The sequence below is a fragment of the Grammomys surdaster genome, unplaced genomic scaffold, assembly GCF_004785775.1.
Source record: "Grammomys surdaster isolate TR1022 unplaced genomic scaffold, NIH_TR_1.0 271, whole genome shotgun sequence".
Lineage (NCBI taxonomy): Eukaryota > Metazoa > Chordata > Mammalia > Rodentia > Muridae > Grammomys > Grammomys surdaster.
In genome coordinates this window covers 7,110,700-7,134,602 of record NW_021604712.1, presented here as the reverse complement: position 1 = coordinate 7,134,602, position 23,903 = coordinate 7,110,700, and the positions used below count along the sequence as shown (strand labels likewise).

At 44.4% G+C, this 23,903-nt stretch overlaps 1 protein-coding gene across 1 annotated transcript in view; it reads right to left on the bottom strand.

Moving 5' to 3' along the window:
- Positions 1-23,663, bottom strand: part of Pgpep1l (pyroglutamyl-peptidase I like) — a 30,184-nt gene extending 6,521 nt beyond the window's left edge. The window contains exons 1-2 of the mRNA XM_028776689.1: positions 23,401-23,663; positions 21,747-21,813 (exon numbers count right to left, since the gene is read on the bottom strand). Coding sequence (XP_028632522.1) covers positions 21,747-21,813; positions 23,401-23,663 — 330 coding nt within the window. The remainder of the gene's footprint in view (positions 1-21,746; positions 21,814-23,400) is intronic.
- Positions 23,664-23,903: the final 240 nt, after the last annotated feature.

Sequence of the window (23,903 nt, the reverse complement as noted above, 5' to 3'; positions counted from 1 at the left end):
GAAGAAGAAGAAGAAGAAGAAGAAGAAGAAGAAGAAGAAGAAGAAGAAGAAGAAATAGTATTTCAGAAGATGTAGAGAACTTGGTAGTTCCTAAACGATCTCTGACTGACCATATGACCCAGTACCCCCGCTTCTGAATATATACTCCCAAACTGAAAGCTTGCAGCACTGTCCACAGTGGCGTAGAAGAAGACTCCATCCAAGTGTCTGGCAGAAGATGAGTGAGTAAGAAACACAGGCATAATAGGGAATTAGACTGCCTTTAAGAAGATCCTGTCTCAAAAAAAAAAAAAAAAAGACAAGGCCGGGTGGTGGTGGTGCATGCCTTTAATCCCAGAACTTGGGAGGCAGAGGCAGGTGGATTTCTGAGTTCAAGGCCAAGCCTGGTCTACAGAGTGAGTTCCAGGACAGTCAGGACTACACAGAGAAACCCTTTCTCAAAAAAAAAACCAAAAAAAAAAAAAAAAAAGATCTTGTTTCAACTGGGTGGTAGTGGTGGTGGTGGTGTTGCCTGCCTTTCATCCCCAGAGCAAGTTTCAGGACAGCCAGAGCTACACAGAGAAACCTTGTGTCAAATACATAATACATACATACATACATACATACATACATACACACACACATACACACAAACAAAAGACCCCATCTCCTTCCTTCTCCTTCCTGCCCCCTCCATTATTTAATTTAAAATTTTTAATGTACTTATTTATTTTGTCTGTCTGTATGTGGATACCTACATGCCATGGCTCACAATGCAGGTCCCAGGGCAAGTTGCAGGATCTTGTTTTCTCTTTCCACCCTGTGGGTTCTGGGGATCCAACACAGGTTGGCAGCTCTGGTCACAAACACTTTTACCCACTAAGCTGGTCCTCTATTTTGTTTTTTAAAAGCAGGATCTCATGTAGCTCAGGCTAGTCTCAAATTCACTATGTAGCTGAAGTGGAAGACCAGAATACTGCACCCCTGCCTCCACCTCACAACGAGCTGCAGTGAGACACACCACACCTAGCCTTTTCTTTCCTTCTCTCTTTCTCTCTCTCTCTCTCTCTCTCTCTCTCTCTCTCTCTCTCTCTCTCTCTCTCTCCCTTCCTCCCTTCCTCCCTCCCTCCCTCCCTCCCTCTCTCTCTCTCTCTCTCTCTCTCTCTTTCTTTCTTTCTTTCTTTCTTTCTTTCTTTCTTTCTTTCAAATTAGGAAATGAAAGAGACAGACTCTCACTGTATAATTTGGCCTGAACTAAAGGTCTATATCAGTGGTTCTTAACCTGTGGGTTGAGACCCCTTTGGCAAACCTCGATCTCCAAAAATATTTATATTATGATTCATAACATTAGTAAAATTATATCTATGAAGTAAGAACAGAAACAATCTTATAGTTGGAGGTCACCACAACACAAGGAAGGCCAAAAACCATTGGTCTAGGTTCTCCTGCCTCAGCCTCCTCAGTGCCAGGGTTTTAGGAATTTACCAGTACACTCAATGACGTGGATGAATCTTGAAAATATTATACTAAGTAAAGTAAGCCAGTCACAAAACTCAGTATAGTTCCACTTCCACTAAGTAGCTGTCAGTGTCAGAGAGACAGGAAGTAGAATAAATGGTAGTCATCGGAAGTCAGGTGGAGGGGGAGGTAGGGACCAGGGTTAAATCAGCAGGGTGTCTGTTCTACAGCTTCAGTGGTTCTAGACTCTTGCTGCACAATAATATGAATACGAAATAATAAAAGTCACCAGGACCTGGGGAAGGAGGCAAAGCGTGTTGTGAAAAAGTTCTAGAAATGAGTAGGGTCAAAGGTCAAATAATGATGGGAATGGAGTTGCTGAACTTCGTGGTATGTACATTAACACCATTTGTAAACTATGGCCTTCCCACAAAATGGTTGTTGTTGTTGTTGTTGGGATTTTTTTACCTCACTAGTAGAGGGCTGGTCTAAAAAAGACTACACTCACAGCACATGGCTTAACTCAGCAGAGATTCCTTGTCTTTTACACAGGCCAGTAGTGGAAGTGAGATTTCTAACTAAGCTGATCCACTTCTGTATCTGAAAGCCTGCTACAGTTCTGTCATCGGGACGGGGGGATAAACAAGAGGAAAACAGTCATGTGTGCACACACATCTGTGCACATGTCTGTACATGAGTGTAGAGGCCAGAGACAACCTCAGGTGTCTTCTAACATCCACTTTTTTTTTTCTTTAAGCACGCACGACCATGCCCAACTGATCTCACTTCAGTTCTGGAGTCTTAAAAGTGAGAAAAGAGAGAGGGAAGCACAGAAAACAAAAATCTGTGCTTTGTAGTTGGTTCATTGGTTGGTTGGTTGATTTCCAGACAGGGTCTTTCTGTGTAGCCCTGGAATTCTCTCTATAGACCAGGCTGGCCTCGAACTCAGAGATCCACCTGCCTCCGCCTCTTGAGTGCTGGGATTAAAGGCATGCGCCGCCGCCACCACCACCCAGAGACAAAATTAACATTTTGGTGGACAGAAGAGTGATAGGGAGTGCACCACTTACTAGGTTCCTTAGTTTCCTCCAATGCTATGGTCCTTTAAGATGCCCATCTAGGGCATCACAACACATTGTTACATTGTTACATCTTTTTCAGTACTTCCTTGTTTTTAACGACTTTGATAGTTCTATGGAACACTGGCCAGACACTGTATAACTTGTGCCTCAACTGGAATCTGTCTCCTGCTCTTCTCATATCAGACTGGGCTCTAGGGTTGGGGAAAGAAAACACTAGAGGCATAGAGTGACCTTCTTGTGATGATATTACAAAGGGTACAAACTAGCAACAAGAGTTGTCACTTGCTGGGTGGTGGTGGCACACGCCTTTAATCCCAGCACTTGGGAGGCAGAGACAGGCGGATTTCTGAGTTCGAGGCCAGCCTGGTCTACAGAGTGAGTTCCAGGACAGCCAGCCAGGGCTACACAGGGAAACCCTGTCTCGAGAAAAAAAAAAAAAAAAAAAAAAAAACTTGTCACTATAGATGTTGACTCTTTGATCACCTGGTGGGGAAGTCTGTCAGGTATCTTCACCTTAAAATGCTCTTTCCTGCACTTCACAGCCTAGATCCTGTGCCAGGAAGTCCGGGTGCAGTCAGCATCTGAAGAGGAGGATTAAGTTATCCACAGGGCCAGAAGTATCTACATAATTTATGCACCTGCAGAAACAACTTAAAGATCCCGCTCCCAGTCTCTCATTTACATAGAGCAGCTATGTAATTTTCTTTAGAGTGTTATAGGCTCCTAGATATTCATTTTATACTTTGGGCTATGGTTTGATTCTTGCATGCTTTTCCTACTGCATGCCTCCTATGTAGTGCCTGACTACCAAGGCCCCTCTGTTCCAGGAGTACTGCAGGCATCTGTGATTTATTAGCTGTACTAAAAGGTAGGCTGAAGGTGTGTGCTTTTTAAGCAACTGCCCTTCTTCTGTACGTCGACATAAATATACTTCAGTGGAAGTTATCTGAAAACTTATGCAGACGTTGGTCACCTGACTCTGGCAGTGTGTCCAGTCTCTTCACCATCAAGTTCCTTTCTTGCTTATTTCTGGGCGTTTCCACGTACTGCTTTGTGGATCATGGTTGACCTCTGTTCACTGAAACCGCAGAGGTGAAGGGACTGCTGCCCTTGTCCTCAGCACACATGGTATTTCACTGACCTGATGAACTGCTAAGGAAATACTTTGGCCTCCTGATCGTGGGTTGACAGTCACCGTCAAATGCATCTTACTCTTCGTCAGAACCGGGCAGTTCTTATACGTTTTTGGCTGCTATGGACAATAATGCTTGGCATTAGGTCTCTGGGGTTGAGCTATGGAGAGCCCCTATGTGTTCTTCCTGGGCCACATGCTCTGCCAGCATGGGTAGCGCTCTGCTTGAGCTGTCTTAAATGCACATGGGAGCGGAGGTAAGAGTGACCCCAGAAATTAACCCCCAAAATGACCCGTCTGAACTCAGATTCCAAAGACAGTTCTAGAAGGCTACTCTCACCTCTACCCTCACATCCACTCTTATTACAAACATGTCACAAATCACCCCATCGGGATTGTCGTACCTGGGGCTTCAACATCTGTAGGGACCCTCCCAGCCTGTGGTTGTCAGTCCGGTGGAGCCGCCATGAATCAGATACCCAGCATCTGTGCTGACATCTGCAGTCACAGCTGAACACTGTCCACAGCCTGGTCCAGCCTTGCAAGGCTGCGTCTCTCTGGGATGTTTCTCCATTTTCCAGGTGCAGGGTCTACCCTACCACCATCGTGCTTACATGGTGTATTCCCCTTTAATAATTATCTGCAGGATATTCAGACAGGCAACAATGAACCCAAAGGGTGCTCCAGAGATGGAGAAATGGTTGGGAAGCTACAACATATATTTTTCGGAGCACGTGTGTGCCAATGCACTTGGAGAACAGAGTTCTAGATTGGATGTCTTCCTCCATAGATATGCACCTTATTATTTGACACAGGATCTCTCCTTGAACCCGGAGGCTGCTGATTCCACTAGTCTGGGTGGCCAGCCAGTGCCGAGAATCCTCCTGTTTCTCTATCTCCATGGCAATTTCATGTGCATGTTGATATGCCCACCTCCATATATGGGTTCTGAGTAATTGAACTTGGGACCACATGCTCTCATAGCAAGCACTTTACTGATTGAATATCTCCCCAGTGAAATGAAATGTTTATGTTAAAAACACAAACAGAAAACAAGCCAAGAAGGGCTCCTTTTCTAGCTCTCTGGAGTAAGCTGAGAGCCCTGAGTGAAGTTTAGGGGAACCTACAGGAAGGGCCTGGGCAGTTGCTGGTGTCCTTTTGAAAGATCTGTCATCTTACTCTGACTTGTTGGTACAGAAATGGATTGGGGGTGTTACTATTCTGATACCCTGCCTTGAACTCTATTCATTATTACTGCTTTCTAAAGGAGCATGGAGAGGGCTGGAGAGATGGCTCATCAGTTAAGAGCACTGGCTGTTTTTCCAAAAGACCCAGGTTTGATTCCTAGCACCCACATAGCAGCTCAAAACCAGCTGTAACTCCAGTTCTGCGGGAGGCACCCTCTTCTGGGCTCCTCACGCACTAGACCCACTCAAGGTACACAGCCTATATGCAGGCAAAACACCCATACAGGTAAAACACAAATAAACCTAAAAACAAACAACAACAAAAAAAACTAACCATGGAAAGAGGATGAGACCACTTTATCTTTGGGATAAAGAGGAATTCCCCTCATATCAAGCTCATCAAAGTTGATAAGAGCCCTAACCTCTTGGCTACTTGGGCTATGTATATTTGGAATGCTGTTACATTATGTCTTAGCACAATGGATCTACGGTGTGTTTTACAAACACCTTTTTTTGTTTGTTTGTTTTGTTTTGTTTTTGAGACAAGTTTTCTCTGTATAGCCCTGGCTGTCCTGGAACTCACTCTGAAGATCAGGCTGGCCTCGAACTCAAAGCTCTGCCTACCTCTGCCTCCTGAGTGCTGGGATGAAAGGCACATGAGCCACCACCACCTGACACAAAAAATCTTTTGTTGCAGTGGTTCTCAACCTGCCTAATGCTGTGACCCTTTAATACAGTTCCTCATGTTGTGGTGACCCTCCCCCCAAACCATAAAATTATTTCATTGCTACTTCATAACTGTAAGTTTTGCAACTATTATAAATCAATGTAAATAAATATCTGATATGTAACCCCCCCCAAAGGTGTCAAACATAGAACAACTGTTTTTATTGTCTTTCTGGGCTCAGGCACTTCTGGAAAAGTTTCTTTGAAATGGGACTGAAGAGACGGTTCAGTGGTTAAGAGAACTAACTGCACTTCCAGAGGACCTGGGTTCAATTCCCAGCACCCACATGGCAGTTTGTAATTGCTTATAACTCCAGTCTCAAAGGACCGGACATCCTCATACAGGCTCACATAAAGACAAAACACCAATGAACATAAGATTAAAAAAAAAGAAAATTTTTTGAAATGAATCTGCGGCATTTTTGTCTCTAAAACTGGAATAGCTAGTATCACATTTAGGGTTTTATTGCTGTGATGAGACACCATGATCACCTGTCAACTCTCATAAAGGAAACCATTTAATTGGGGATGGTTTACAATTTAGAAATTTAGTTCATTATCATCATGGCAGGAAGCATGGCAGCATGCAAGCAGACATGTTAATGGAGAAGGAGCTGAGAATTCTACATCCAGTTTGGGAGGCAATAGAAAAGCAGAGAGCCGCTGGGCGGTAGCTTTTTTTTTTTTTTTTTTAAAGGTGCACACCTTTAATCCCAGCACTTGGGAGGCAGAGGCAGGCAGATTTCTGAGTTTGAGAGTTCGAGGCTATCCTGGTCTACAGAGTGAGTTCCAGGACAGCCAGGGCTACACAGAGAAACCCTGTCTCAAAAAACCAACCAACCAACCAACCAACCAAACAAACAAACAAAAAAAGCAGAGAGCCACTAGGACATTTTAAACCCAAAGCTCATCCCCCACAACCCAATAATAAACTTCCTCTAATAAAGCTACACCTACTCCAACAAGGCCACACCTTCTAATGACACCTTAAGCACTCATGTATGAGTCTAACAGGGACCAGTCTTATTCAAGCCACTGCATTACACTCCCTGGTCCCCGTAGGCTTGTAGCCATATCATAATCCAGAAATGAATTCTATCAAAAGTCTCCATAGTCTATCAGTCTTAACTCTGCTTAAAAGTCCAAAGTCTGTTCTAAGACTTATGGCAAGCTCTTACCTATGATCTGCAATAAAATCAAAATCAAAAAAAGATCACATACTTCCGGCATATAATGGTACAGGATATATATCACCATTCCAAAAGGGAGGGAAGGGAGTATAATGAGGAAATACTGGACAAAAGCAAGACTAAAAAACAGCTGTGTAAACTCCAAACTCTACACCTCCAAGCCTGATGTTGAAGTGCTTTTCAGATCTACAACTCCTTCCAACTTTGTTGACTGCAACACAATTATTTCTCTTGGGCTGGTTCCACTCCCTGTGAACAGCTTCCCTCTTCACGAATCCCATGACTCTGGCATATCCAACATCTTGGGGGCCTCCAGGGCAATTGTCTGAGTTAGGTTTTCCATCACTGTGAATAGACATCATGACCATGGCAATTCTTATAACATGTAACTGGGGCTGGCTTACAGTTTCAACGGTTCAGTCTATTATCATGGCAGAAAGGATGGCAGCATCCAATGAGACATGGTGTTAGAGGAGCTGAGAGTTTTACATATTGATCTGAAGGCATCAGGAGACTGTATGTCACACTGGACAGAGCTTGAGCATATATGATCTCAAAGCCCTGCCTCCACAGTGACACACTTCCTCTAACAAGGATGTATGAGGGCCAACCATATCTATCCAAACTATCACAGCAATGCAGGCTTTCCCTTCACAGCTTCAAGCAAAGGTCTCTCTGGGCCTCCATGCAGGGATATCCCTGACACACACCTGGCCTCATTGGCTTTCCTTAGTCACAGAGGGAGATTCCATAACCCTTTTTGTACCCTTGACTCTAAAGCCAGAACCATATGGCCAAAGCTGCCAAGTTCTGCTGCTTGCTGGGTCTGCAATGTGTCTCCTCATTGGAATACATCTTCACCGGCTTTCTGTTTTCAGTGGTTTCCTTCACTGCCTAAGCTTGGCTGTCCTATAGACCAAGTTGGCCTTGAACTCAGTGACCTGACTGCTGCCTCTCCCGAGTGCTGCTAGCATTAAAGGTAATGCAGCCACACCCAGTCCTAAACTTTTCTTTACTTTTAGAAGTTGGAAGCTTAGCTGGGTGGAGTCCTGCCCTGAGGTCACCACTCTCTCTTCCATTTAACATCAGGCTTTTCTTTAACCTGTGATCTCCTCAAGCACTGGACTTGACCCTATTACACTTGCCTCTGCTCCTTTTCTCCCCAAACTGTACATTTTGTATTTCTCCTTGTTTAGCTTGGTCCTTACATATAGATCTATGTAAGTATAGTCACTAGTAACCAAGCAACAAAGTCAATACTAAACTTTTTGGAAATCTCCTAGAGACAAATCTATTAAAGATGTTCATCCATAATTCTTCAATTTAACCTCAGGCAGATTTTTTTTTTTTTGTGCCTGAGGGAAGAATATAGGTACAGTCTTTGCCAAAATATTACAAGAACGGTCTCTAGGTTGCACACTAATATTCTGTGATTTGGAAATCTCTGGTTTCTTTGGAGACTCAGTTGTGTCATGTGATTTTTTTTCCTCTGGAAACTGTCTTATGAGAGGATGTTTTGCTGAAGCAGACATGTGGGAGGATGTTATGCTGAGAACAGACACATGGTGGTTTTTCTAGAAGCAGCCTGGGAAAAGGGCATGTGAAGTTTTGCTAAAGCTGACACTTGAGAGAACAAGAATGTGATGTTTGGAAAGGATATGAATATAACTCAACAGACAGCAGATAACGCTGTGTAGTATTGGTATACCTTACCATTCTTTGCTGGTCACCATTGGGCTTTGCTGACAACGGTCTTCGCTGACAAAGCTGTATGGTATTGCTTTGCCTTGCCATTCTTTGCTGGTCATCGTTTGTCATGACTTCATAGACAGAAACCCCACAAACGAACTTTTGGTGGTGTTCTGGCGGCTTCTTTTTGCTTCCTCAGACTTGGTGGAGCCTCGAGGTTTCTTCTGGATTGACCTGCCATTGCTGATTCATGAATGGTGTTTGCAAGTGGATGGAACTGCTGTTGTTGTTCCAAGTGACTGGATGTGCTCCAAAGAACTCTCTCTAAACAGGTCCATATCCTCCCTTGCTCTATCAACCTTCCCTTTCCATGCCCTCTCGTGGGTGGTGGGCTAGAAGGCAGGTTAAAGCATTTAAGAACCCTTAGTAAAAGTTGGTTTTGAAAAATCTAGGTCTACAATTCTTGTCCTCTCAAACCTGTGTCCCCCATAATTCAAATCGCCCTCAGCAGCATCTTCTATGGTCCTGCTACTATGGCCTGTGTTGCCCCACCTAAACGTCTCAACTATTTTCTTAATTCAAAGTCCCAAAGTCCACATTCCACCAACAAGAGACTTGGTCAGGCCTATCACGGCAAAACCCTAATCCTTGGCACCAATCTCTATATTATTAGCCCACCCTCAGTGACACACTTCTTCCTACAAGGCTATACCTCCTAACACCACTCCCTTAGGATCCAAATATGAGCCCATGGGAGCCATTCTTATTCAAACCACCGCACCTAGAGCCTAGAACCTAGATCATGGGCAGTGACGATGCAGCTGCTGCATATGTTACTGCAGGAACCTTGGGCTTGTGGAAGGGAGATTAGGTGGCCCAGTGTTGAACACCTGGGCTCACAGTGCTCATCAACACCATGGAGTCACTCTCTTGGGAACTTTGCAGAAAATGCCTCTTTCACTATGAATTTTTAGACTTCAGGTTCTTTTTCTGCATTCTCTTTCCCTTTCTACATTCTTCTCCTATTTCTGAGTGGCCCTGACCCAAAAAACAAAAAACAAAACAAAACAAAACAAAACAAAACAAAAAAAGCCTTCCTGTGATGGTTTGTCAATAACTCACCCCATTCTTGGAAGTGAGATGCTATGGAAATAAACACTTTTTTCGCCTTTCCCATCACAAAGCTTTATACTTTATAATTAAACATTGCTTGGGAATGTACGTGATAGAGATAAGCTTTACTTTTACTGGAAGCATGCAAGAGGATAGAAAGAAAGCTACCAGGGCTGGAGAGCTGGCTCAGAGGTTAAGAGCACTGACTGTTCTTCCAGAGGTCCTGAGTTCAATTCCCAGCAACCACGTGGTGGCTCACAACCATCTGTAATGGGATCTGATGCCCTCTTCTGGTGTGTCTGAAGACAGCGATAGTGTACTCACATACATAAAATAAATAAATCTTTTTTAAAAAAGGAAGAAAAGGAGAGGAGAGGAGAGGAGAGGAGAGGAGAGGAGAGGAGAGGAGAGGAGAGAAGAGAAGAGAAAGCTACTCATTCCTGCCCCAAGTGACTCAGCCTCTGGAACACATGCTCCAGGCCAGGCCCTCTAAAGATACACTGACATTGGTCATTACAGAAACTGTGTAGATTATACAGACTCAGATTGTGTCTCAGCCTGTTTCTCTATCTTTACAACAGTTAGAATATGTTATGTATATGAAGTAGCTCAGCCCTTTACCTAGTATGGTCCCTTACATGACCATTCCTACTACAAACACTGTTGACTGTTTGCTAGCACTTTCAGTGACTATCAAAATCCAAATAGGAAGCTGCTAAGCCAAAAGTAGAGTTCACTGACATGTTAGAGAGAACACAGTTGACCCACAGGGATGAAACAACCCTGCACATTGACAGCAAAGAGTTTGGAACCAACTCTGTCCAAAGGAAGAACACAAGGAAGGGAGAATAAAAGCAAGACCCTGAGTCCAGGGCCAAAAAGGAAGGCAAACTGGGGTACCAAGATCCTGGGAATGGCCCAACCACCCTCGGAAATCTCGTTTTCCAGATGCCAATGCTGGTTTGTTGTTGGCTGTTACCTAGGTTCCTGTTCTGGTAACCATCCTTTGGTCCTATTACAAGCAAGAGGATTGAGCACAGTCTGCCCCAGAATCTGTCACTGAAGAGATGGTGCAGATGAGCGTCTGTTTGAAGGCCACCCATGATGAGAGGCATTGGAGAGAGAAGATGGCCCTTTGACTGCTGTGAATTTTAGTTCCATCCTTTTGCTGAGCCTGGAATTATGAACTACTACTATTACATGTTACAAACAACGCTGATATATATGGATTGATTTGTTTGTTTTGATTTTCAAGACAGGGTTTTTCTATGTAGTCTTGGTTGATCTGGAACTCACTCTGTACACAAGGCTGACCTTTTTTTTTTTTTTTTTTTTTTTGGCTTTTTCGAGACAGGGTTTCTCTGTGTAGTCCTGTCCTGGAACTCACTCTGTAGACCAGGCTAGCCTCGAACTCTTGAACTCAGAAATCCACCTGCCTCTGCCTTCCAAGGGCTGACCTTTAACTCAGAGATCCACCAGATCTTGAGTACTGGGATTAAAAGTGTGTGCCATCATTGCCTGGTGCTGGTGCAGATTTTTACCCTCAGACTCACTATTTCCCAGTGAGTTTTGTACCATCTGCGGTAGTTTGGATAGGAATGGCCCCTATAGACTCGTGTGTTTGAATGCTTGGCCCATAGGGAATAGCACTATTAAGAGGTGTGGCCTTGTTGGAGTAGGTGTTGCTTTGTTGGAGAAATTGGGTCACTATGGGGGCAGGCTTTGAGGTCTCGTGTGCTCAAGGTATGCACAGAATAGTCTCCTGCTGCCTGTGGAGCAAGATGTATAGCTCTCAGCAACTCCTATAGCCCCATGTCAGCCTGCCTACCGCCATGTTTCCTGTCATGACACTAATGGACTAAATCTCTGAAATTATAAGCCACCCCCCCAATTCTATGGTCATGGTGTCTCTTCACAGCAGTAAAACCTTGGCTAAGACACCATTTTTGTGATAATTTTCTTCTCTTTTGAGAAGTGTTCTTCATACAGTCCCCTTGTATTGTCCTTCTGAGAGTAAGCCTGGCATGTATTTTTGTGAAAATGTCTTTACTTCAGCCTTATTCTTTAAAAAAAAAAAAAGATTTATTTTTTTATTTTAATTTTGTAGATGTGTGTAGGGAGGTATGTGAACATGAATACAAGTACTCACAGAGGTCAGAGATTCCCTCTGGAGCAGGGATTACAGGCAGTTGGAAACTACCTAATGTGGGTGCTGGGAGTTGACTCAGGTCCTCAGGAAGAGCAGTACGTGCTCATAACCACTAAGCCATCTCTCCGGCCCCACCCTTATTCTCGAGGAATGATCTCCTAGGTACATGATTTCTGTTCAGCAGTTAGAATTTTGGCATTCTGTGGGCTATTACTGTACTGCTTTTGAGCTTGTATTGCTATTTTTGAGAAAGTTAGCCTTAGAGTAGTTAGAGTATCCATTTCTGTAAGTGAACCATCTTCTCTCTCTGGCTACTTTACAGCCTTAATCAGTCTTTTACAGTCTGTGGTTCTACTATGTTTAGGTGTGGATTTTCTGTGCTTTTAATCTCATCAGTTCTAGACTATTCTTTTTTTTAAAAAAAAAAAGATTTATTTATTTTATGTATGAATAAACTGTAGCTGTCTTCAGACACACCAGAAGAAGGCATCAGATCCCATTGCAGATGGTTGTGAGCCATCATGTGGTTGCTGGGAGTTGAACTCAGGACCTCTGGTAGAACAGACAGAGCTCTTTACCACTGAGCCATCTCTCTAGTCCCTCTGGAAAATTCTTAACCATTGTGTCTTTGTTATGGTTTCCATTGCCGTGAGAGACACCATGACCAAGGCAACTTTTATAAAGAAAAACATTTAATTGGGGGCTGGCTTACAGGTACAAAGGTTCAGTCCATTATTGTCAGGGCAGGAAGCATGGCAGCATCCATGCAGACATGGTGCTGGAGAAGGAGCTGAGAGTTCTACATCTTCATCCATAGGCAACAGACGGAGACTATGGCCACACTGGGTGTAGCTTAAGCATAGGAGACTTCAAAGCCTGCCCCCAACAGTGTTATACTTCCTCCACCAAGGTCAAACATCCAACAAGGCCAAACCTCCTAACAGTGCCACTTCCTATGGGCCAAGCATTCAAACACGGGAGTCTATGGGACCAAACCTATTCCAACGCCACACATTGTATATTTGAATTTCACTTTCTTCCATTCTTGTTCTTTTCCTCTGGAATTCTATTTCAACAGAAATTTCCTTTACTAATTTACATTCTCTCTCCTGCACTTGCTTGCCCATCTCTGTGTTGTCCTTTGAATAATATTTTCATACTTATATTCTAGTGTACTTTTTTTTTCTTCATCTGTTTCTGAACTGCTATGTATGTGTGCATGTGGGTAAAGTCTGTCATCTATCTATCTATCTATCTATCTATCTATCTATCTATCTAATATGGCAATCTAATTTATCTTTCTATCATCTACATCCTAAGAGATAGCTTATTCACATACCATGTACTTTAAATTCTACAATTCCACATCTTTCAGTATGCTCGGTTATATAACCATCACCATCAAGAGTCATATAACCAACCATCACCACAGTCGGTGCCAGAGCCTTTGAATTACAACCTAAAGAATCCTAAAGAAGTATGTGAGACGCTCAGTGGGTAAAGGTTCCTGATGCCTAAGCCTGATGACTGCAGTGAGTTCCTAGATCCTATACAGGGGAAGGAGAGCTATAACTCCTGCATGTTGTCCTTTGACCTTCATAAGCAAACCATGGTATGCACATACATATACACAGACAGACAGACAGATGGACAGACACACACACACACACACACACACCATCATACCGTTACACAAATAAATAAATGTAGTTTAAGTAAACTCCAAATTCATTTATTGTGACCCCTCTCATCTCCCTCCCTCATCCCATGTGCCTGCAGCTGTGAACCTGACAAATAGAAAAGCCTCCTGGTGGGAATGGACTACCTGTGAGGCCTATCAGCATGCCCACCCAGTCCTTGGGTCATACATGACTTCCTTAACCATCACCATATTTATGTGTGTGTGTGCGCGTGTGTGTGTGTGTGTGTATGTATGTGTGAGTGTGTGTGTGTGTGTGTGTGTATGGAAACTGGGGCACAAAAAACATGGGCAAGCTTGTTTACATGTCTACCTGCAACTGTGGAAACTGAGAGGCAAACCAGAAGCAGTCTGGCTTTTTTCCATTGTTCATGGCTGCAGAAAGAACAAAATCGTCTGGGACCATTGGGGACTTGCCAGAAGTCCTGCTGATCAGAGATTGGCTGCAGAAAGCCAGGAGCTCATGAAAGTCTGGTACTGGTCTCTCTGTTACCTTGTGTGCCACAGAAAGGCTTGGCAGTAACCCCAAGGATCTCTGAGCTTTTTCATGATTGGAAAAACAAAAGCACAAAGGCTAACTCAAGGGTCAAGAGTCTCCTGCCTGCCCTTGTTCTTGTGAGAACACAAAGTTGATTCCACAGTGGCTGTGAGTGTGAGACACTAACAGCCTTGCTGCATTTTTTTTTTTTTCAGCCGATTGAGAAACCCTGAGAATAGACTCCAGGCCCCACATTTGGCTTGATCCAACAGAGGTGTGAAGCTGAAAGCCAAGTGTGACCAGGCAGCTTCCAATACCTCTAGATGACACCCTATGAGGACTGATGGCAGGCAATTGGCCTAGGGAGGTGGGGGCAGGTCAGGGATACCAGCCCTCCTTATGGACAGTGGGCAGTCAGAGGACTTACCTCCTCCTGGTCAGCTACATCCTTAAAAGCAAGCATGCTGTTGACAGTAATGGCTATTGACCATGTGCTCACCCATGCCCCATGCCATGCTCACACAGAGCAGCGTGTACAAAGCTGCTTTCACACTGAGTTGTTAGTGGAGCCCAGGGACATCAATGTGATCACCCCACATGCATGGGTGAGGACAGGAGCTGGTGAAAATTACTTTCCCCAGGTCCCACAATCCAAAGGAAGAGAGGGCAAGAAATCTAGCCCTGGGTACAGGAGAGCCTACATGGGGCTTGATCGCACCTAGGAGTATCCCTGCACAAACGTGAGAAATATCTGACCAGGCAAGTCACACCACTGGAGGACCAAAACCAAGCCTTTCTTCCAGGGGTCGCCTGCTTGCCTTCCTTCCAAGGTGACTCTGGTTTCTTAGGAGTCCCATGCACTGGGGTTTCCCAAGAGCCACAGAAGGAACCATGTTAGCCTGGGGCAGGATTTACCTTCACTGCTTCCCAGCTGGAATTCACCAGGTGCTGCCGGAAGGGCCCAAAACCTGAAACCAAAGATACCCAGGTTTGCTCAAGCCAGCCCATGCCACCCAGCTACAAGTTCTGTCACCTGGCAACAAGTTCCATCAGCCCCAGAGAACCGCAACCTTGCTAATCTGGGGGCTTCCTCAGAACTGTCTGTAGGAAACCTAGTCAGGGAGCCCACAAGAAAGGGGAGTGTGTGGGAGAAATGGCTCAGAGGTTAAAAGTACCTCCTGCTGGCCTTGGTTGCTGTTGCTGTGATACACTGCCCAAAACCAACCTGTGTAGGGTAGGGTTGATTTGGTTTATGTTACTGTCCATCATCAAGGAAAGCCAAGGAGGCAGACATTTAAGGTAGGAACATGGAGGCAGGGACCACAGACGGATGCCACTTACCAACTTGCTTATAAAACCCAGGACCACTTGCCCAGGCATGGCACTACCAATAGTGGGCCAAGCCCTCCTTTATGAATGAATAAATAAATAAATAAATAAATAAATAAATAAATATTCCACAGGCAGGTACATATGTTGAATCTGATAGAGGTAATTCAGCTGAAGTCCCCTCTTTTCGAGTGTATCAAATTGACAACAAAAATAAGTCACCATGCTGCTCTTCCAGGGGACTTGAGTTCAGTTTCCAGCATCCATGTTCAGAGCCTCACAACTATCTGAAATTCCAACTCCAGGGGATCTGTTGTCCTCTTCTGACCTATGCAGGCACCGAAACAACATGGCTCAGGCACACAAAGACAGGAGCACGTGTGCAAGTGTGTACGTGCACACACACAGTAACAAATACATAATTGAAAGACTGGTCTGAAACACTTTCACAAGTATGCACAAGTGTTGGACTTAAATCCAACAAGTGTTGGACTTAAATAATATTAAACTGTATTAGTTGCTTTTCTCATAGTTGGTACAAAATACCTAACGGAAACAACTTCAGGCAGGGAGGATTTATTCCCACTCATGATTCAGGGGGCCAAGTCCATTATGGTAGTGTTATTATAAGTCCAAATTCAGTGACATCACATTCAGGTGACAGGTGACTTCTACATCGTTGCCAAGGCAACCGAGATACACTCCCACAATTCACCTGGCTACCTCACCAGTACCTGGGAAAAAGAGCTATGTCATTGTCCATACAAATAGGTGGAACTCCCCCGACCTTGCTCTCTTCTCTTCTTCCCCCACCATCTTCTCCCGCCTCTCTCCCACCCTCCACCCTGAATAAACCCCCTCCCGTGGAACTGGCTGGTCTGCTGTGGTCTGTTCTAAGCTGCGTGCAGTAATCTCTCAGGTAGGACAACAATGTTTGGCTATGACAAGAGAGCCAGGCTGTGGGTTCATAAATATCAGCAGTCAGGAACGTGAGTGCTTCTGCTGAGCCAAGGTGGAGCTACAGATTCCAAGGCTTGTTTCCCAGCCAGCCACTTCCTCCAGCTAGACTCTACTCCTTAAAGATTCCGCAAGCCTCTCCCGAACCACAACCCCAGTTAGTGGCCAAATATTCAAGTACGTGAATTTCACATTCAAACTGTAATACAAGCTTTGTGGAGAACCAGAAATAAACCCTTGTGAGCATCCCCAGTGGCTTGTTGACAAAGGCACAAAAGCAATCCCATGCAATAAATGGTGTAGTGATGGGACACTTGGGATGTCGACTAACTGTTAACAGGATCTGCAATTGCCTGGAAGCCAGGCCTCTGCATACAATAGGGAGTATATTTTGATTGTGTTGGCCGAAATGGGAAGACTTGTCCACAGTAGATGGTGTCATTCCCCGGCTGGGGATCCTGGACTGTATAAGTAGAGAAAGGTGGGTGAGCAGTAGCCTGTATTCATCACTCTCTGCCTCCTGATTACAGATACAATCCTGCCATGGTGACTTCCCTGGCACAACAGACTGCCATTGAACTATGGGCCAGAGAAAGCCCTTTTTCCCTTAAGTTGCTTCTGTCAGAGTATTTTCTTATAGCAACAGAAAAGTAATTAAGACAGACACCAAGAGGCAAAATCCTGGTCTCTTATGGCCTGGAGCTTAGACACAAGTAAATTCAAAATGGAGAGCAAAGCCTTAGAAGTAAGACTGAAATTTTTAGAGGAAACAAAAAAGAGGGTGTGTCTCAGGAGTCTTGATCCAAAAAGAACACATGGACTGCAGAATAATCACAAACTTTGAGGCTGCTTGTGGGTATGGTTCACGGGGTGATAGGGGTACAGCGAATGTACACAGGGTCTTGGGTTCAACCCCAAGCACAAAAAGAGAAAAGAAAACACAGGCTTAGTAGGTAACGCGATTGCCCAGCATGCACAAAGCTCAGGGTTCAAGCCTATCCATAAAAGCAGCCATGATGGAGCATATCTGTAACCAGAGGAATCTGGAGGCAGAGGCAGAAAGATCAGACATTTAAGGTCATCCTCTGCTACACAGCAAGTGTATCAAGTTGGAGGCTAACCAGATCTTTGTGGAAAGGTGGTTAAGGACAGGGTATGGTACGTGTTTTGGGGGTCCAGCTATGGTTCTACATCCTCTGCTCATCCTCTGCTTCTTCCCACTCAGGGTGTCCAGACACCACTGCACACTGGGTGGGAAGGATAAAACAGAGTCCAGAAATGGGTAGGCTATACAGGATCAAATGGGTAGGAGTGCCAGTGGGGGGTTGGAGAGAGAAGGGGAGAGAGAAAGAGAGAGAGAGAGAGAGAGAGAGAGAGAGAGAGACCAAGATCTTAGTGTTACAGCTCTTTCAGATGAAGGTCTTCTCCAACACTCTTCAATGAAACAAGCTCTCTTGGAGGTTCTTGGCTTGTGAGCATATACCTCTACTTGGCTGGGCTTGTAAAGGTACACTTTATTTGGGGGTGAACCAGGGCTATATAAGGACCTTGGAGAATAGTGTATAGGAGTTTTCAGGGTAAATAAAAACCATTGGTTAGAGTTTAAAGTTCTGTGAATACCTCATTGTATAGAGACGAATTCCAGGAATCCCAGGTAATTGTTGGGTGGGTTCTTATCAGGAAAAGAGGAAGTTTGTAGGTCTGCCTGGACTACTTGACCTTCCCCAGGTAAAGGGTGTGGGAAGTCGGGAATCCCCAGACAAGGTCAAAGAAGGGGAAGCCAAGCTGGTAAAGGGAGCCCTCCATTTTGCACTGAGATCAGATGAACCATTTGGACATGGTAGATTTCAACCTTAATTAACAGGGTTTCCCCACAACAGGTTTTCTCTGTGTAACCTTGACTTTCCTGGAACTCCCACTGTAGGCCAGTTCATAGAGATCTGCTTGTCTTTCCTGAGACTAAAGGTATGGACCACCACCACCCAAGAGCTTGTCTTAAAACAAAATAAGACAAACAAAAAAACAATAGAGTTTAGAAAGTCTGCTCTTTTCAAAACTCTGTTAAGAAGATGAAAAGGCTATTACAGGGAACAGTTTAAAAGCACATAGCTATTGTATGAAGACTATTATGGGATATATTTAAAAGGTCTAATTGAAAACTAGGCACAAGGAATGAGGAGATTTACAGTCACCACAAAGCACAGGAGAGTGTGCTTAACTTCATGGTTCAGAGCTTCAGTGCCCTGCACCTGGGAGCCTGAGATAGGAGGACTGAAAGTTCCAGGCTAGCTTGGGCTACATAGCAAGAACCTGTATCAAAATGAAATAATTGTTGTGTCTTATCACAGCAACAGTAAAAGTAGAACAGTTATTAACAACCTGTGGGAAAACATAAAGAAGTTACAGTTAGGGCATTACAAAGAACACTACTGTGAACAATAGTTTCCAGTTCTGAGATTAATTTCCAATTAATAACATTAATTAATAATAATAAATAATAATGTCCAGATAATAAGACAATAAAATGAAATATGGCCACAGCGAATGAAATGTGACAACCACCTACAAATGCTGGTAAGAATGAGAAACTGGGGTTCACATATTGGTGGGAACGTAAGACACCACTTTGCAATATGGTGATAGATTTTTTTTTCTTTTGAAGAACTGAAAGTGGACTGACCAACATGTACACACCTGGACAGTGATCTCAGAACTCGAAACTACTGTTCACAGTAGTGCTCGCTACTCAAAATACCCAAAAGCTGTAAACTCTCTGTATGTTCTTCCACAGGTTGTTAATAACTGTTCTACTTTAACTGTTGCTATGATAAGAACAACAACATCGAAAAGCAACTTAGAGGAGAAGGGAATTCATTTCAGCATACAATTATTTTTTAGTCTATCATTGTGGGAGAGTCAAGGCAGGGACTTCAAACAACTAGTCACCTAGCATCCACAGTCAAACAGCAGACAGAAATGTCCACGTGGTCACTTGCTTGTGTTCCTCTTGATTTCTCTACTCTCCTTCAGCCCAACGATCCCCAGCCTAGGAAATAGTACCACCCACAGTGGGCTGGGTCTTTTCATGTCAATTAGTTAATTGTCTTAATTGTGGGTACCAACTTACTCACAGGCAAACCACTATTAGGGAATGTTGATATGCCCACAGGCCAACTGTTGCCTAGGGAACAGTGCTGCCCACAGTAAACTGGTTCTTTTTACAACAATTAGCTTAACTAAGATAATCCCCAAAAAGCATGCCCTCAAGCCAACCTAATTTCTCAACAACTCTTCACTGGGACGCTCTTCAGGTGATTAGGTTTGATCAAGTTGACAATTAAAAGCTAACCATCACAACAACTTAGCAAGCTATGGAATTATCCATATTGTAGAATATTACTCTGCCATGAAAAGAGGCCACAAAAGTAGAAACAACCGAGATGTTTATAAATTGATGAATGAAAAACAAATGTGGAATAATCCATACAATGAAATCCTTTGTAGCGAAAGGACCCAAAGTATTGATACACACAGTAACACGGACGAACACTGTAAGCATGGTAAGTGAAATAAAGCAGTTCCAAAAGACAACATATTCTGAATCCATGTATGCTAGATGTCCTGAATAGGCACAACTATAAAGAGAGAAGGTGAATTTGCCATTCCCCGGGGCTGTGCCTGTTGACTATGGGCCATGACAATGATACGATCTCTTTAAGCATCTATATCTCTGTATTTATATTAAGACAAATTGAAATGCAAACTTTAAATGAGTGACATGTACAGCATGAGAAGTGTGTGTGTTACATGCACATGCATGTATGCAGATGTGCACACAGGTGCATATAGACCAGGCTGGCCTCGAACTCAGAAATCCACCTGCCTCAGCCTCCCAAGTGCTGGGATTAAAGTTGTGTGCCACCACCGCCCAGCCAACAAATGGTCATTCTTTGATGATTTAAAATTTGAATAAACTACTTTCAGGCAGTAGAACTTAGAGGATGGGGGCAGGTTGGAGGAAGTAGGTCACTGGGAGCACTTCCTTGGGCTATATTTTGTGTTTTTGTCACAGTTACATTCTGCTTCCTGTTCACCATCAGACAAAAACTTCTTTTTTGTTTTTGTTTTTTTTCGTGACAGAGTTTCTCTGTATAGCCCTGGCTGTCCTGGAACTCACTCTGTAGACCAGGCTGGCCTCTAACTCAGAAAGCCGCCTGCCTCTACCTCCCAAGTGCGGGATTAAAGATGTGTGCCACCATTGCCCAGCCAAAACCTTCTTTTTTACTTTCCTCTGTTACCATGCTCTCCCTCATCAAGGGCTCACATACAATGGTACTGGCCACAGTGGATGGAAATTTCTGACGAGAGTTATAAAATAAACCTCTGCTCCATTTATGGTGTTCGTGTCAAATGTTTTGTTATAACACCTCAACTGACATGAAAACTAACTCTGTGGTGGTCAGCTTTGTCAACCTGATATATAGCCTAGAATCTCTGAGAAGGAGAGTCTCAATGAAGGATCATCTACAGTCTGTTGTCTGGTGGGCATTTCTGCTGGGGACTGTCTTGTTAATTGATGTTGGGGGACTCAGTTCACTATGGGCAGCACCATTCCCTAGGCATTGGGTCCTGAACTATAAAAGAATGGAGAAATCAAGCTGAACACAAGGAAGCAAACAAGAGAGGAAGTATGTATGCGTTTCTCTCTGCCCTTCACTGTGGATGTGATGTGACTAGCTGTCTGAACTTCCTATGCTGACTTTCCCACAATGATGGACTATAACCTGGAATTGTAAATGGAAATAAGTTCTTTTATTCTTGTTTGTTTGTTTTCTGGATATTTTATTACAGCCAAATGAATCTGAAAAGTACCCCAAGTGTTAAAACGGGGAAAGGAGCTAGAAAGCAGTAGCATGGGAGGGTGTTTTAAGGGGGGAGGCAATTCCAGGGAGCGTCTCACTGGTTGAAATTGTATAGGGCTATCTGTGTGCACATGTGCACATGTTCATTCCTCAACCCCTCCTTCCCTTTCTCCTTCTCTTCCTTTCCCCCTCCCTCTCCGCTTCTCTCTTTCTTAATTGTACTGATGTCAGTACGATAACTTTGACATTGAAGATGTCAGCATCAGGCAACTCTAGGGAGAGCTACAAGGAGTTCTCTGTACATTTCTTTACAATTTCATCTTGATCTATATTTCTAAAATCAAAAACGTATGGTCTCCTACTGGGGGAGACTAGTGTGTCAGACTGAGAGGAGGGGGAGACTCAGCTTGGGCTGTAGGTAGGTAGGGTCGAGCATTGTTCTACTCAGTTTTATCTGGGGTATGGCTGAGGGTTTCAGACCCTCACCTGACTCTCAGTACACACTTCTCAATTCCCATACATTTGAGTCTGTGAAAGTTCAGAATGCCACATCAGGTCACTGTACCCCAGGGCCTCTAGAGTAGGTGGCAGCACTGGAGAGGGGATCCAGCTGTGCCTGGCAACTGCTGAGTGTTTGGGCCGTGACCCATCAACAGGATTGGTTCACAGGGAGAAAAACCTCTGGGGGCAGAAAGCTTTTCAACAAAATGGCCCACCATCTTGGGACTACCACCATCTGGCTTTGACTGACAGGATACACGGTCTTGCAGCTGCTGTGGGAACCTGCAGCCGTAAAGAACAACGTGGAAAATGTTGAGATTAAGTAGAAAGACTGAGAAGCCAGTTTCCTCTAGGATCATTAAAAACCCATTGACAAAAAAAAAAAAAAAAAAAAAAAAAAAAGAAAAAAAAAAAAAAAACCATTGACACATATATCACTCACGTGCTTTAGAACCATATTCAGCTTTGAGAAAACTACATCCTTGTTGTTTTAAATTAGGAACGACAATTCAGGGAGCAAGGTTAGAAGGTCTTATTTTGCTGGGCTAAGCCTTATTCACCATCAAGACTGCCTTGGAGTGGAGTTGGGGAGTCAGTTAGAGAAATCTGGTAGAATCAGGGAAACCTGGGGAGGACTGCTGGCTTGCCCGGTCTCTCATTTTACTGTTGGTGCCTGCCACTACCTTGATCTTAAGGCTGTTTGTTAGACTCCTTGCATTTCCAACATCTGTTTACATGCCAGTTGTCAAGACAAGATTTACACACCCAGCAGATCCAATAAAATGAAGAATCTGCCCCGGCAACTCAAAACATCATAATAAAGGCAGGCCACACTCTGGGATCCAGTGGGCATTTCTCAGTGGCGCCAGACTCCCAGCTACTGCAGGCTGACGAGAGAAATGCAGGGTAAGATGTGAGTCCAAGAGGGGGCAGCACATTTCCATGCCCATATTTCATTTGAGACAGGTACTGCTTTTTACCAAGAGTATGGTTTCCTGAGAACGCCAAGTGTAATTTGAGCCATTCAATCTCTGGACCTGAAATAAAAAACAAATCAAAAGTGCAAGGGGATAAGAGTGTCTCAAAAGAATGCTCTTTTTTTTTCTCCTTTTGGAAGGCTGATAGTATGAATCACCGTCTGTAAGTATTTATCAAAAAGCTTTCAATCAGGACAGGTGACAGGACTCCTTTATGTTCCCTTTATTGAATGCAAGTTGGAAAACTTGAAATGTGCCGAATGTGTCTAACTAAAAATAAATAAAGCGCTTTAGTGTCTGACTAAAAATAAGAGAGCATCGTGAGGAAAGAGTAAGCCTGTAGGGACCAGCTGTGACAATGACAGGTGCATGTGGCTAGGGTGACTTCAGATGTGCTGCTGAGATGGAAGATAAAGTAGCCACCATTCCTTCCAGGCTGACCTTTTGGGGTTCAGAGGCATCAACTAGTGTGTGTGTGTGTGTGTGTGTGTGTGTGTGTAGGGGTTCAGAGGTATCAACAACCAGTGTGTGTGTTGGTTAGTTCAGTGTTTCCATAGCAGCAAAAGCACCATGGGGGTGGGGGATGGGGCACTGCAGTCTCCATCAAGGCCTGGTACTTTAAAGGGATGGTGTGAGCCTGGTGAGGGTCTGTTCTGTCTGAATCTGCAATGCTATCCTTTCTGCTGGGTCCTAGGCTTAGGGACAGCAGGTGACAGCCTGGGCTCCTCCCCAAGGGGTTGAAGGACAAACAAGGTCCGGGTGAGTCTAAGCCACAGTGGGCACCTCTGTGCGCGGCACTCAAGTTATTTGTGGCGAAGGGGCTCAGAGGCAGGAAAGCCTGTGTTTTTTAATAGGGCAGAGCAGGAAGTCAGCTTCCATCTGGAATTCCTACCGACACCAGTTGCCACTCATGTTCCCCGGGGAGAGCTGTTTACAAGCAGTGTCGAGCAAGTGTGCATTCCAGGCCCCAGCAGAAAGCAGCCCGAAACCCGGAACGCAGGGAAACGTGTGCTCACCCGTCACCACCACGCAGCGGGACTGCGAATCCATGAGACCTGGCTGCCCTAGGCTGGTCCAGCCAGGATCCAGGACGGAAAAGGACCACGTGGGGAGTGTGGAAAGGCCACGCCCCTCGGGAGCAGACTCGAGGGTCATAGCGCCGCCAAGCTAATGTGGACTCAGCTTAGTTGGTTCCGTAGGATGCATGACATCCAGGTGCTCGACCCTGTAGCCACCAACTGTCCCAATACTGCGCAGCTACTAGGACCATGACAGAAATCACCTAAATTAGGACGTCGGGGATCACCCTCTCTGTTGTTTGCACCTACCTTCTTGATTACCTTGATTTTCTTTTCTTTTTTCTCGATGGAAACCCCTGCTGCCCAGAGTACTCCC